The sequence below is a fragment of the Chiloscyllium punctatum genome, chromosome 20 (genome assembly GCF_047496795.1).
Source record: "Chiloscyllium punctatum isolate Juve2018m chromosome 20, sChiPun1.3, whole genome shotgun sequence".
Classification (NCBI taxonomy): Eukaryota; Metazoa; Chordata; class Chondrichthyes; order Orectolobiformes; family Hemiscylliidae; genus Chiloscyllium; species Chiloscyllium punctatum.
In genome coordinates, this window is record NC_092758.1 from 45,848,367 (window position 1) to 45,864,015 (window position 15,649).

The 15,649-nt window shown below is 36.8% G+C and overlaps 1 protein-coding gene across 9 annotated transcripts in view; it reads right to left on the bottom strand.

Annotated features, from left to right (window-relative positions):
- Positions 1 to 6,721: 6,721 nt before the first annotated feature.
- The window catches only part of LOC140492100 (CXXC-type zinc finger protein 5-like), a 37,108-nt gene continuing 28,180 nt past the window's right edge, over positions 6,722 to 15,649 (bottom strand). For all 9 annotated transcript variants that reach the window (XM_072590842.1, XM_072590838.1, XM_072590840.1 and 6 more), the window contains one exon: positions 6,722 to 9,563. In XM_072590842.1, the coding sequence (XP_072446943.1) occupies positions 9,519 to 9,563 (45 nt within the window). In that variant the 3' untranslated portion in view covers positions 6,722 to 9,518. The remainder of the gene's footprint in view (positions 9,564 to 15,649) is intronic.

A 15,649-nucleotide genomic window follows, 5' to 3' on the forward strand; every position in this document is an offset into this window, starting at 1 on the left:
GTGGATTTTGCCTAACATCTTCCCTTAGCATTTGGCTCTCAGCTTAATTCATCCTCTTGGTTTGAGTATTGTTCCATCAATAGCCTCAATCTTATTTTTGATGGTTTTGTTTGTGAGTTGCCAGGTTGAGCCACTTCACCGAGGCTGGCAACACTCATGATACAGCAGTGTCTATCTGATACTTTATGTTCTCTTAATGTTCTCCTTCTGCTATCATTGCTTGAACAGTCACAGACCATTTTTCACCTTTAGACATGATGATATCAATCTGTTGCATAGTGTAAAGTGAATCATCAGCAGATATCTCTCCTGTAGCCATATTTATAGGCTTGTTTTGCTTCTTTCCAGCTAAATACTTCTGTGCAATGTAATGCAGTTTCTTGTATTTAGAGCACTGATTTCTCCATGCTAGCCAGACTACTTTTTACTTTTGTGTGTTACTGTTCAAAATACTTAGATCCTATCCTCTGACCTTGGTCATTCTGCTGGATTTTCTGCAGAAATGTTTTCCTTTCTTTCAGTCAGTTGTTCTCATTTAGCCTGAAATTGTTAAAAACTTCTGTTTCATATCTCCTTTCATTTCATGGAATGGAAAATGTACAACTATTTTGATTCACCCAAAACTGCAGAATATTGTTTTGTTTGTTTGCTTTCTCCTTGCTGTTTCTTTCAGTAACTTTCTCTGTTGCAGCTCTGAAGATCCAAATATTTTCAGCTACACCACTTTGACACTATAATACAAGTGGAGTGCATCTGTGTAGACTACACACAAAGGCAACTATGGTAGAGATAGTCAGGTGGACACAGCAAGCCAATTAGTGTACTGTACTAAGTACAATTTTAATTCTCTAAAGGTCTTGCAATACATATGTTGGTAGATATTCAACTATGATGGGACCGCAGACTATAAAAGCCACACAGTTCAACACACAACCAGAAGACCAAAATATTTGGAGCAGAAGTAGGCTATTTTGGCCCATCAACACTGCTCTGCTACTCCAACAAGGTCATGGCTGACCTGATAATCCTAAACTCCACTTTCCTGCCTTTACCCTATAAATCATTCCTTTACTGATTAAAAATCTATGTCTTGAATATTCTTAACAACCAAACAGCTGTGGTAAAGATACAGACCCTCCAAGAAAGCAATGATCACTGGTCAAAATGTAAGACAGCAAGGTGATGTTAGGAGAGTGTGACTAGTGCAATTCTGTAAGACCCTGTCTGGATCCCACAAATACTTAGTAAAATATATAGGGCCTCAACCTAAACCGTAATGATGACGCAAGCTTGGAGTTTGCTTTGAGTATAAATGTACTATATCCAGTTCCCATAATAGACAATTGTCAGGAAAGATTTCAGTACAATGACAGAAGCATTTCACACATTTCTGGTCAAGAATTCCGTTCACAAAACTAATCAGATCCTAGTTGCACGGTGGCTAGTAGCCCTAAGGAAATTCAGAGCATTTCACAATGAAAAGACAATGCACTAAATCATTCTGACAGGCCTGTCAAAACTATCTTAGCAATAAACTGAGACAAATGTAGCAAAGAAGGCTGTTCTTACAACAGGAACACATTTACTAGTGGACAGAATGGTGTTCGATAAAGAAAATCTACTTTTTAAAATAAGGACAAAAAATATGGAACCAAGCAAATAGGTCAAAATCTGGTACAGTATATGCATAATACCTTCAAAGTCAAAAGTGATATTTCTCGACAATAATACCAAGTAGTTTTGCACAAAACACATTCGGATGCAAGGGAGACCTGGGCAGGAGAACTTTTTGCTTTAGGTCAGGTCTCGCCGTCAGGGACCAATGCTAGTCCCAACTACATACAATATCAGAAGTAATAATTCAATATTGATGTTTGATAAATCACTGGCGAGAAGGCCATTCATCATTCAATGAGGTGGTTCCCCCGTACTGAAAGTCCAGTTGTTGCAAATTCCAATTTGAGGTATCGTCTCAGCATATAGTTGTAACATAAAATTAGCCACAGAACAAGTGCTCTTGCGGTGCAGTGGTAGTGTCCCTACCCCAGACTAGAAGGCCCCAGATTCCAGTGCCAGAGGTGTGTAATAACATTGCTGAAAAGGTTGATGAGAAAAATAGGTTATTTTTTAAAATTAAAATGGGCCGCACCTGAAATGGAAGGGAGATATTTGCTGGGTGGCTGGGGACCACAGCTACAGTTAGGTAAGAAATCCTGGAATATGGACCCATCTCCCATACCCAAGGTCTGCCTCCATATTGGCACCTCAAAATATCTGTTGCAGTTTGGACACAGCACAGATCCTGCAGTTAAAATGGAAAATTCCACTAAGCCTCTAATCAATTACCTTCATTGACTTTCACAAATTGGCAGCTGCCATGCCTCTCCCACTCTGGGAAATGGTTGAGAGTGTGGACCACGGCAAGGAGCCAGCTGCCAATCAAAGCATCCAGAAATTTCACAAAACTCAACCTCCATTTCCGACCTTGTATAAGTCCCAACCGAATTCATAATTTGGGTCTCAATTAAATCCCACCAGCTGACATCTTGTCCATTCTAAGAAAGAAAGTGACAGAAACATAACCTGAACGGTGGTGAGAGTGTCAAATGCCAGGCTGTGTTGACGGACTGACTATCTCCTGCGCAGAGGATGAGATCACGTAGAGGAGATGAAAGCACTGTTGACATTCCAGATCTGTTGATCTCATAACTGAAATGAAATATTTATTGAGTTCTTTTGACTCCTGTCCACTTTGTTGCTGGTTGACCTGGCAGAAAACTTTGTTCAGTTCCAGCAGAGACTACATAGTAATAATTGCAGTAATGATTACAAAGCTTAGGACTCAATATAAAACTGATTTTAAAAAAATTCAGCAGCTTTGGTTGGGTGGTTAGTTCGGTAACTAAGCATTGAGGCAAGTTAGCTTGCAATGCACCAAAATAGGGCAACATTACCTCAGGTTGTAGTATCGAGTGTCCAGAAAACCTTTTGTGTATATCAGATCAGAGTGAAATTTTAGCTCTTTTCTAACTCCGTTTGGAAATGAGCTCAAATTGAGGTGTTATGGTCTGTCATTGGTGATTCCCAGGCTTCAAAAAATCACAGTTCTACCGAAGCTTTGTGTTTACTTGTCAACTGCTTATTTGATACACATATTGATCTTTTAATACCAGCTTGGCATTGGAAAGTTCTATTTTAAGTATTGTCCCTCTCCTGTACAAAACTCTCCCATCAATGTCTCCTCACTTGACCCCTGTTCCTTTGAAAACTACTGTCAAATCACTGACCTTTTTCCCCTATGAATTCTTTGAAGGGTGTATACTTCCCAACTCCATTTACTTCCCTGTTTGAAGTTCTCTAAGCTGGCATTCACTCCTGTTACCATACTAGACCATAGAGCTGCTCTCTCATTAAAGAGAGATGACGGGTGATGGTTTAACCTGAGGGCCACCACACCTCAGGCAAAGAAAGAAGTAGAGAATGAGCCTTCTTCATGATAACCTCAGCCGCTGCAGGAATTAAATCCACTCTGTTGGCATCTCTCTGTATTGCAAACCAGCCATCCAGCCAATAAGCTAATTGACACCCACCACCTCTCCTCTTACAAGACTAATCAGTCACAGATACCCTGGTGGATGCTGCCTTGTCCAACTCAAACTCTCTAGTCTTTGAAGTAGTTGACCAAATCAGTCCTCCTCCAATGGCTTTAATTTGTTATCCAGTGAAGTGGGGTTGCCCTTGTCCAGTTCCAGTATTATCAATTCAAACATAACCAGTGCATCACCTGCTATAGGTTCTTTTCCCACCCCTGTGCCAGACCTCTGCAGTTCACCAAGGATATATTTTTGGACCCCTCCTCTATTTCAACTTTATTAACCTCCAGTAGAAATGTTAAACAAAGGCTAAGGCTATTGCCGGAAGCCATGGCAGATGGTGAAATTCAAATGATGGCCTAATGGTAACATGTAAGCAATGTCGATGGCCCTTAAAAAGTAAAACATGGTTCAGTAGTGTCCTTTAGGAAGGAAATCTGACATTCTTACCCAGTCTGGCCCACATGTGACTCCAGACCCACAGCAATGTGGTTGACTTCTAACTGCCCTCTGGACAATTTGGGATGGGTAATAAATGCTTACCAATGATGCCCTCTTCCCAAATACTTTTAAAATCTCCTCACTGACCATACTTTGCAACCTCATCCAACTTGGCCCTGAACGTAGTTTCTGAATCTATATCCTCTCCATCACAAACAGCACCCACTTTCGCCATCATAAAATCACTCATGGCTGCCCCAGTTCAGCGTATCTGTAGTTAAATCCTCTACTCATGGCTTTCCAAACTCATTTTTTTTACACCAATCAGCTTGTGGGATTAAGTTGGAATCTGGTTTCCAGCATCTGCAGTCATTGTTTTTACCTAAATAGTGTACACTCAATTCCTGATTGGATCCAAGTGATTTTAAGCTAAGTTTCTTTATAAAATCTTGATCTCCATTCCATAATACACATGATAACAAAAGCCTTATTACAATTCACTTTAACTTTTACTGCAAATCACCTCACTCAACTATCACAGGCACATGTTCAATTCCCAACCCACACCATTAAAATAAATTCTACATGTTTACTTGTTCTTTACCAGAAATAACATTTTCTAAGTAACAGCCCAATCATACTAACCGTGGAAGGGACGTGGAAGGGACGCGGATAGTCCACAGATATGGTCCCCACTCCAGCTGGGTCTTCTTTTTTATTTTCAAATTAGGTCTGTTTTATTAAGGACTCCATTTCAGCTGGACAGGCCATTGCCTGTTACCAAGGGAACTCATACTCAACGACTAATTAGTCGCTGCCATGATCCTTGTAGGGGTTATCTGAAGCACTATATTTAAAAGAGAAATGCAAGTTCTACTGCAGGAGAAAAAGATTTACTGATTAGTTGGCAAGATGACTCTGATTGATCCAGTAGTTTCCATGGAAGATGTAACAGAGGACAGTGATCCCTAATGATATATTTAAACTTCTTTAAAAAGCTGACTCTTTGAAGAATTGCTAATCTTGACCTACTCTCCATCACTGTTCTTGAAACTCATTCTCTCATCTGTTCATAATACAACCCGCATCCCTACCTGAACTTCAACAATGCTTACCCAAAAAGTGGGAGTGCTCTTCACCAGCACCCACCACAATCTGCTCCAATATTTCATGTGGCTCAGGGTAGTATTATATTTCCTAATGCCCCTGTGAAGCACTTTTGCTTGTTTTATTACATTATATGGGCTATATAGGTTACACCAGCACAATCGCATCCCCTCCCCCCCCCCAAACTTCTATTTGACTGAAAAATGCACAATATCTGATGATGTTTTTTCAGTTTGTAGAGGGAAAGGGTGTGTGTCTAAACAGATGTAACTTCTAGCAAGTGTCAGTGAGTCACATTGCTACAATTCAGCAAAATTCTTCTCATCCCTTTGAAATACAGTATTCTTGCGTCTCTCCTGATGTGTTTCAACAGCATTTCTCTTTTCTTCAACAATACTCAAATGCTGCACTACCAAGTGACTAGATTATGTTCTATTAAACCTTACACTGACACTAATGATCGTAGATAAATTGGAAATTCCATTACCCTCAGGTATTGGCTTGGTTGACCTAGCTGTGTCAAATTCTATCCAATTGATTCACAAATACAATCACACACAAATTAAATGAAAAGCAGATATTGTGCAAAATAAATGATGTTCATTTATATAGTACCTTTTGTAATTTCAGGACATCCCAAAGCATTTTAGCTAATTAAGTCCTTTTGCAATACCTAAAGTAATGTTACCTGAAGTAACGTATAACAAAATGCATTTATATAAAACTTTTTAACGTACATCTTATAAGGAGAATTAAAGAGACAGATATGTTTAGGGAGGAATTTCCTTAGTTTGGAGCTCATGTAGTTGATGGTACATTTGCCAATGATACAGTAATCAAAATCAGAAATACAAAAGAGGCTAGAATTAGGGAAGTACAGAGCTATCAGCAGGTTCTAGGAATTACAGCAATATGGAGGAATAAGGAAAACAAGGATGAAAATGTTAAAGTACAAGTGTGGCCAGACCACAAACCAAACTGAGTCAGTGAACACAGACATGATAGGTGAGAATGTAGAGTTAGAATATCCCCCAGTGAAATTCAATTTGAGGGAAGCCAGAAGAGTATTGTGTTTATCAGATCAGTTACTTCAAGATCACTTACCAACTTTTATTTAGGAATGTGGTAATTATGTTGTTATTCATCTTCCACTACCAAGTATAAAGCTATTTTTGTGGAATAAGGAAATGACAAAAAGTAAAGGCACTGTATATTGACTTGACCTTTCTGTAATAGAAGCCCTTATTACAAATTTGTAAATAGGCGTTTAATTGCAAACCATAGTGACATGAGACATTTACAGAACTGCAAACAATATTTAATGCTTCAGGAAAGCATAACTATGGGAAAAAACATGTCAGACCCTATCACCCTGGTAATGTTGTTTTCCAGAGCTGTAACAACCCTAACAAGATCACTGCCAGACTGAAAGTAGCAGCCATTTTCATGCATACAGTATTCATACTAAACTCAATGGCTATTTGCTTTTATTACCAGTATTTGATGATTATCACTCTTTATACTGCATTCACTAATTCAGCACTGAATTTAAAACAATATGAAAACAAAAATGAGAAACCTAAATTTTACAGTACTTAGTTTATTTGTATACAGAATTGCTACAGACGAGACACCATATTGCTGATGCATATAATTTGTTCCATTTCCTTTTGCTGTTTTTGCTTTAAACATACCAAACAAATCTTAAGACCAGTTTACAACACTGAAATTAATTACATAACTAGGAAAAAAAACTATATCCATATATTTTGTGTGTTTCTTTGAAAATCATTTGCATTGCCATCTCTCACAATATCTGGAAGGCATTTTTCTGAATTAACATTAAAAAAAAATCAGTGCTCAAGATGAAACAAAACAGCCAAGGGCCCTTAAACAGTGATTATTTTGAAGTAGTTTGAATCCTTTCCATAAAGCTATATATTCTTGCACATTATCATGATTCACCCTGAACCAATATTGATTCATTGAAAAATATGTACATACTTAGAATTGTGACTTTACAACAATCATTTTATTTCTCTCTTCATAATCTTTTGAGGACTTTAAAAACTTCATTGTGATTCCTGGGAAACAAACACATTTCACCATATTTTGGTATCCAATATATTATTCAATAAGTATAACTAAAAAAAAACAAAGTATACATTTTAGACATGGCACAGTAATCATATTGGGATCATCACAGGTTGTTTCTAGACCCTGGCTCTTGTCAGTACTAATTTTACCAGTTCAGCTTAGCAGTCATTTGTAATGGGTGTCAGACAGAGATCTGTTTTTATTTTAAACATACCATATAAAGATAACTGATGTCATCCATTGAGACTTCTTGTGGGTACAATTTTTCTTGGGAGATGGATCAAAACAGGCAATTTTCCACTCTGCCCAATTTTGTAATCCCTCTGTTATTGGCTATTTTGTGCTATCTTCCAAAAGGATTCTCTTAATCCACCAACCTCACCAGTGTTTCAAAAAGGCGATGTTTACTGATATCAGTGCTTTTTAATAAAGGAATGTTTGGCTCCAGTTCTTAAACAGCACAATTGCGTGCATTAATGGGTGTGTTTACAGCATGCACACTTGTTCACACTTCTGGCTTACATTGCTTGGCTTCCACCTGACTGAAATATCAACTGTCCTGTATAAGAGAGAGAACAGTGCATGTCTGAAATAGTCACATGTCCAAAGTTCTCCCACAAGAATTAGTCATCCCAATGTCAAGGAAGTAAGGAGGGGAATCTCTCTCTAAACTTTGCAACCGAGGTAAATTGATTTACAAAGTCCTCGGGATTTATTGCACTGAATCTACACTCCACAGGTATCAACTGTGAGACTACTTGTTAAATCCACATTGTTGATGAGTCAGATTGGACCCCGACTCTGGATTTACACATAAATTAGACAGCTGCTTGAAGCTTAAAACAGATCACTTGGATCATACACTAGGTGTGTGAACACACCCTAAATCAGCTATTTTACTTAAAATTATGTTTTGCATCTGTGTTTTATTACATACATTTATGTGGAGAGGACTAGCAGTACAGTAAAGATTCAGTGCTCAATTTGATGGGGTGTAATTAAGCTGTGAGTATTCTTATAGCCAAGGTGGGCATAATTTGTTTTAAAGTACTGTAGTTCTTTCCCCTTTCAATGTAAGTTGTATAAATATAAGTACAATTCTCTCTGTTTATCTTTCAACAAAATACAAATTAATGAACAAAATAAAATTTATCTGAAAGGAAAGGTATTTGCCTGCTGACAAACATTTTGACTATTCCTCTCAAGTATAGCTCCTTGATTCCTTATTCATCTTTAAAAGGTTTCTGTAATATACGGTGTCATTAAAACAACATCTTTTGTGATTCAACAGCAATTACGTTTGGAAGATTTCACAAACAAGGGGGTCCAATGATTCTCCATGCCTAGATATTACTGGGGCACTGATTTTCTTTGGCAGGCAATTAAAACAAGGGTCTTACGTGTATCATTGTATTAGAAGCAACATAAAGTTTGCTAGCTTATAAAAAGCTAACCTCTCTAAAAAGCATTTCCAGAAATCAGTCTGCTCATCATTAAAGGATGCCAAGTGCCACATGCAAGATTATGAGCTGCAAATTGAAATTTGACACACACAAAAGAAACAACACTAATTTTCTACACAAAACAGCCAAAAACAGCCAAATCATTACGAAATGCACCATGCAATAGGTGTGAAGCTGGTGATTTTACATGAAAACCAGTGGCTTAATGGCCACCGCAGAAGTGATGTTATTTCAGCAATTTACAAAAATGTTTATAAACAAAATTATGAAAATTATATTCTAACGTCTACTTAAGTGTCCAAGACTACAATGTCAAGAGTGCCATGATACAACGATCAACTCAATGACAGCTGGGGAAATATGCATTAAAATATTGAATACAGGTAGGTTGGAAAAGGCATGTAATTTAACCATTGTGCTATGTCTAGAACAGTGTGTTCAGTCAACTAGTCTTAAAAGATATCTGTAAAATTAACTTTCTAAACACTCCTAGCACTTTCCAATATACGCAACAGACATCAACATCAAACAAATAAAATCTGATTGTCCATACTGTGCCCATTTTGTCTTGGTACTGCATTTTACAGATTTGTTGTAATAGCACTGACACATTGTACAATGACTAAAGATATTCATTCTTACAACATAAAATTCACCTCCATAAAAATTGGAATGAAAGTTGCAGAAAGAGAGTTTTGGTTCTAAGAAAACACAGGGTGCGTCCATTTACTTCAGCCAACAATGTTTGCCTGAGACAATACAAGCAAGCAGACACATTGCACTTAATGACACAACTCTGGGAATTGCGTGCTCACATCTACTGGAACCATCGAAATGCTGCTCCTGAAGGAAGAATCACTTTCTGAAAACAGAAGAAAAGGGAAAGTTTTATTGTACTTAATATAACAACTAATCAGTAGTAATTGTTAAGAGTCTGCATACAATATCCCCAGCATAGTAAAGTAAGATTCTGTTATGTTTAATACCTTAAGGATGTTTTTTTTAAAATATTAGACTTAATTATACTATTTAGGATAACCACTCAGATTTTACAAGAGGTACATAGGAACCCATACCCTATAATGGACAGCAAATCTTTTGTGTCATTTCTGCTATTATCAAATAAATAAAACTCTCCTCAGCATCACATTTTCCACCTATATTCTGAAAAACAGACTGTACCAATCATTTTCTTATATCTGCACTAGAAAGAAAATGTTACTTCATCATATTTGGTACAGCATATTTTGTTTTGAGTTGTGATTTTTTTAAAAATCTAGATTTAAATATATACGTCTAGTCATAAGGTTATACAGAGTTTAGTGGCCTTCTATCCAATTAAAGCCACAAAGACTCGACTTGTCCCAAGTTGTTCATCAGTTGCACTGTGAAGATCAGCTTCGTCTTGCCTGTTACTAATGTCACAAGTATGAAACCAGATAGCGAAGCAGTCCTTCATCTAACTTTCATGCCTTTTTTCTGAGTTCCAACTGTTAAAATGATTGTTTGCGAAAAGAAAAGATGTTAACATCTGCCAAAAAAAGTACTGTGGCAATACTTTTTTTTTTCTATTTTGAGTCTTCCAGTCTAGTTCCCTCTTTTCTTTCTGGCAGAAATCTGTATCTATATATCAGAGAGAGGATTGAAAATTGAAGATAGGAGCCCTGCACCCTGTCATTACAATAATACTTCGTATAACAGCTTAGTCGGTGGGAGTCTGCAGTAGAGGGAGCAATCACAGTTGAGCTCACCAACCTTCTCCAAAGCTAATAATTATACATCCACACTTGAATCTGAAGACGCTAGTAGGAATCCAGGCTAATTTTCCTTTCTTCATTCTAGGAATGCCACCCAACCACAGTAGAATAGTTAACTCATCACAGTACGACACAAAACAGCTTTTCTTTTTAAATATGTAGTTTCAACTGTAGTTGATTTCAGGTGTAATAATCCTTGTTAGTTGCTATCTATGCACATCAAACAAAAGATTTACTAATAGGACATCCAGAAGTTTAAAATAAATTGTTTAACTGTCAAACATAATTGCAATCCACGGTGAAGCTGTAAAATGATAAATTCACAGAGGAATTAAAATGAATTATAAAAACAATGAATAATCTGCTTCTTTTCTTCTGATGGGATTTTCTTCAAATTATAATGGTAGTTATGCAACAATAAAAGTTGTACTCACCCAAGTAATAATCTGTCAAGGTGATCCCTCGATAGGGGACAAAACTACACTGGTGAAGGCATTTATATTCTGTGAGGGACACTAAATTCTAGGACTAGGTTGTTCCAAATCCATAATGTTTGTCAAACAATACTGTTTAAAAACACATTAAAACACAATGCTGGATGTCAATGTGTGAAGCTGATATCACTTTGGTCAAGGACAAAGCCTTGGCAGTCCAGCCTTCAATTGCCTTCATAGGAAGCTTGCTCTTTAGGCAACAGCAGAGGAATGGATATCAATTGTTATCTGTAAACTGTGTGTTGAAATAGATTGGCCTATTTCTTCCTCCCTGCTGATGATGAATTGATTCATAGAGGTGAGTCCAGATTATCAATAAGCAAGAGAATGAAATATACTTTGATATCAGACTGTAATTGTGCTTTGATTGTAACATGAGACTCATTTTCTGAAATGCTGCATTCTGCATCTATTAAATGCACATTTAAAAGTTGAACATTTAGTCAAACATATCCATGGTATCATAAAAATATTGTATTATTAATTCATTCATGCTGCAGCATTCTCACCATAAATAAAACAGTTGATCTTATTGGAAACTGCATGGAAACCATTCACCATTTATTAAGAAGAGTCTTCATCACCACTTTTACCACTAGCTTTTGGAAACACCTCTTGTGGAAATGCTATTCAAAGTCAGAAAAGTTAGCCACAAAGGAAAACTCTTAAAGTACAGGTCGTCTTCCTATAATGCACATTTCGTCAATGCAATTTGACTGTAATGCGATTGGTGACTTGTGGAACGATTTTTATAAAGTATGAACTCCCATTGGCTTTTACACGATTCCACCCCTGGTTACCTTCAGTCAACTTCAGGACATTTACTTCAGGTCAAGCAAAAGAGGATGGATGACGAGGCAAATTTTTGCTGACTTTATTGTTAATGTTTTCAAGGATGTTGTTAGAAATTATCGCAGGAAAAAAGATTTGGATTTCAAGGTTCTCATCATTCTGGGGACAATGCACCAAGCCATCCTCCCCCCCATTGCTGAGCTTTCTGAAAACATTAAAGTGCTATTTCTACCAATGAAAATAACCTCTCTTATTCAACCCACAGACAAGGGTACAATGGCAGCTTTTAAAGCTTATTATTTCAGGCGCATATTGGGAAGCTGATTGCAGCTGCTGAGGTGGATAATCCGGATAGCGTTCTTCAATTTTGGAAGAGCTTTAACATTATTGACATCATTGTGGAGGCCTGGGGTGACGTCAGTAAGGACTGCTTGCACGCAGTTTGGTGAAAACTTCTCCAAAATTTTCTTTATGATTTCAAAGGCGTTGAAATATCAGAGGAGCTTCGAGCAATCAAAGAACATTGTGTCGCTCTTGCAAAGCAAGTTGGGATTTGAGGAAGCAGAGACTGATTTACAACAATTTCTTGCTGCGGGGGAAATTGAAGTTCGAGATGAAGAAGAAAAGGTCCAGGTTACACACCACAAGAACTTTCCACTGCTCTTTTGTCTTCTATCTGAGGGATGATGAGTAGTTGCAGCTCTTAGAAGACAATGACTACAATGCCGAACACAGCAGGAGAGTAATTTGTGGCATAAGGTTTTATCTGGCACCCTACAAACAACTTTTTCATGAAAGAAGAAAAATGGCAAAGCAGCAAAAAAAAAACTAGGTGCCTATTTTAAGCCAACCCTCAAGAAACAGTCTGAGGACAATAAACCAAAGTCATCCACTTCTGGACAAAATATTCTCTTTCATCATAACCGTGCACCCAGCACTGTACCTGAAAGTGGCGATGATGACCCTCAGCCTCTGTCTTAATTCAGTACTGTAATTCAGCTAACTCAGAAACCCCTTGAAGTTAAATTTATGGCATTATTTCATTAAAATGTACAATTTTACCTTTTACTTAGTCTGTGCTATCAGTTGTATCAGGCTAACTACAATTTTTGTTCTAATTTTTACTAATATTTGTGGTGGTTTGCCCCAACCCTGTTTTTTCAATTGTGCCATTTCCTATAACACGAGGTCACACAAGAACACATCTACCGCGTTATAGCAGAGCAGACTGTATCTGATGTTTACGCATTGCTGCATAAACTTCTACATTTACACTGCAATTAGAAGGGAAAAAGATATTAAAGATACAGTTAACAATGTAATAACATTTCTGGGGCATGGTGTGCCACACCATGAACAACATCATTTCTCCAATGTAATGAAATAAAATATAATTTCATTTAAGCCTAATCATAATAAATTTCACAGAACATAAATTTCAGGATGCTAAAGATATCAGCTGGCAAGCAATACTCATTAAAAATGTTTTCTTCACAATTTTTCCCCTCCTCATTTTGAAAGAGATGAGTCCAAAGGGTTCCACAAGAGCAGACTTCTCTTTGCCCTTAGCAACCTGTCCACGTGACTATTATTTCTGCATGTATTTTAACAGTGAATGCTGATCGAATATTCAATCATGAGATGTACCAACGCAGATCTTAATCTTACTTAAAATGCAGCCACATACAATCCCAGAGGTTTGAGTTCCTACATCTAAGCAAGGCTATTGCAGTTACCAGCAGCACACTCACCAGCCAATTCAGCACAGACTAGGGATGGTTTTCAGTTTCCTTATCTCAGGTGCTCAATGTGCCACTGACAGAGCCTGACAATGTTGTTCTTAACGTAAGGTAAACTGGCCCCAAGCAAATGTTCAAATAAAACTACGACAATTAAGACAATTAGAAATAAACTTATTAAGACCAGAATTCGATTCTATTTACAGTTGGCTGGATGCAAAATTAGACATTGAAGGTATGCTTTGTGAAAATGAATAATTTTCTAAGAATGCACAATGTAATCTACATTTTAGACAGTGATATATGAAATAATGTTTTCTTACAATAGTACATGGTAGTATTCTGAAAGTATTTAAACTCAGTCATTAATAAAATTCAGTTGCTTCTCATGACAATTGTTTTATTTTCAATGACATATTTAACAACAATTGAGTTTTATTTCTGAAGAAGTCACATCAGACTCGAAACATTAACTCTGCTTCTGTCTCCACAAATACTGCCAGACTAGCTGAATTTTTTTTTTCAGCCCTCACTGTTTATTTCAAATCTCCAGAATTGACTTTTTTTTTTGCTTTTAATAAAGTTTCATCCTCCTTTAACATATATATCGTGAGGTTCAACAGTATAAGTTTTGGAGACAATTATTAGCCTTTTTTTTTCCTGCCATAATAGAAGCACTATAATATTTCAGTTTGAAACAAGGAAGAGCTCGATTATGAAACATAGTAATTTCTGAATGCAGAGTACTGAGTAATTATTATAGGATTTCCCAAAGATATAACTTATATTCTGATTAGCATCTTTCCATAGATCAGAGGAATTTTTCAGTCTATTAGTCCAATATCAAAATTACACTTAAAGACCTCTTTTTTTTGTTTTAAAACTCTGATTGAGCATGGCATAATTATGTGATTCTACAACTCCCACTAAATTTCCACCAATAGTGATAAGGGCCTGGATGTTTTGTCAGTGTAATTTACCCTTAGTTAATCAAAACAGTGCAAAAGATTGCGGAATATCAAGCACAATTGCATTTGTGTAAACAGCTTCTGCAACATTTTTCAACAGTTTAAAAATCATTGCATCAGAAGCTAACCTTGTCCTCAAAACTGGCCATACTATTAAACTGAATTTATCAAAATTGCTACTTTCTGCTAAAAAAACATCAATTTCCAAACTTTCAAGGAGGTTCTGGAAATTAAGCTTTTAAGCTTCTGAATAGAAATCCACCTTTTTAAATTGACGAGATACTGATTACTGTAGACATTATTGCTAAAAAATTACTCTGTATATTTTAAACCGTTATCAGGTATTTAAAATTGGATTATTTAAAAGTTATGACTAAACAGAGATGAAAAATTATGAATATTTGTGATTAGCACATATTCATCTGTATTAAATCAACTTAAACCAAGTTACCACTCAAATAATGAAACAATGGTTTTAAAGCAACTTTTTAAAAATAAAACTAAATACTTCCCTATTGTGCTGTTTCATGGTAAATTTTACATTTGGGTGACATGCAAATAGATTTGATTAGAAACTGGAGAAGAAATTCTCAAAAGTAACACACTGTCGGGCATGATCTGTATCCAAATTAATGACCAAAACCAAGCAGAAATTCTACCCATACATACAATTATTGAATTGCAGTCAATACAGATAACAGTGAAAAATATGAAGAATTTTCAACAGTGGTCAGCACTGCAGCCTCACAGTCCCAAGGACCCAGGTTTGATTCCAGTCTCAGACGACTGTGTGGAGTTTGCACATTCTCCCTGTGTCTGTGTGGGCTTCCTCCGGGTGTTCCGGTTTCCTCCCACAGTCCAAAGATGTGGAGGTTAGGTGAATTGGCCATTGTGTTAGGGGCATTAGTCAGAGGTAAATAACGGCAGGGGAATGGGTCTGGGTGGGTTACTCTTCAGAGAGTCTGTGTGGACTTGTTGGGCCAAATGGCCTGTTTCCATACTGTAGGGAGTCTAATCTAATCTCAAAAAAATTACTGGAATTAAAACATTAATAAAGATTTACTTGTAATCCAAAACAGTGTTAAAACCAACATTTATGTTCATCTGTGTAAACATTAAAGCATTTACAGATATTTTTACACTCTGATTTGCCACAATGCTATATTACATCGCCAATTAAATGCATGGACACACATCC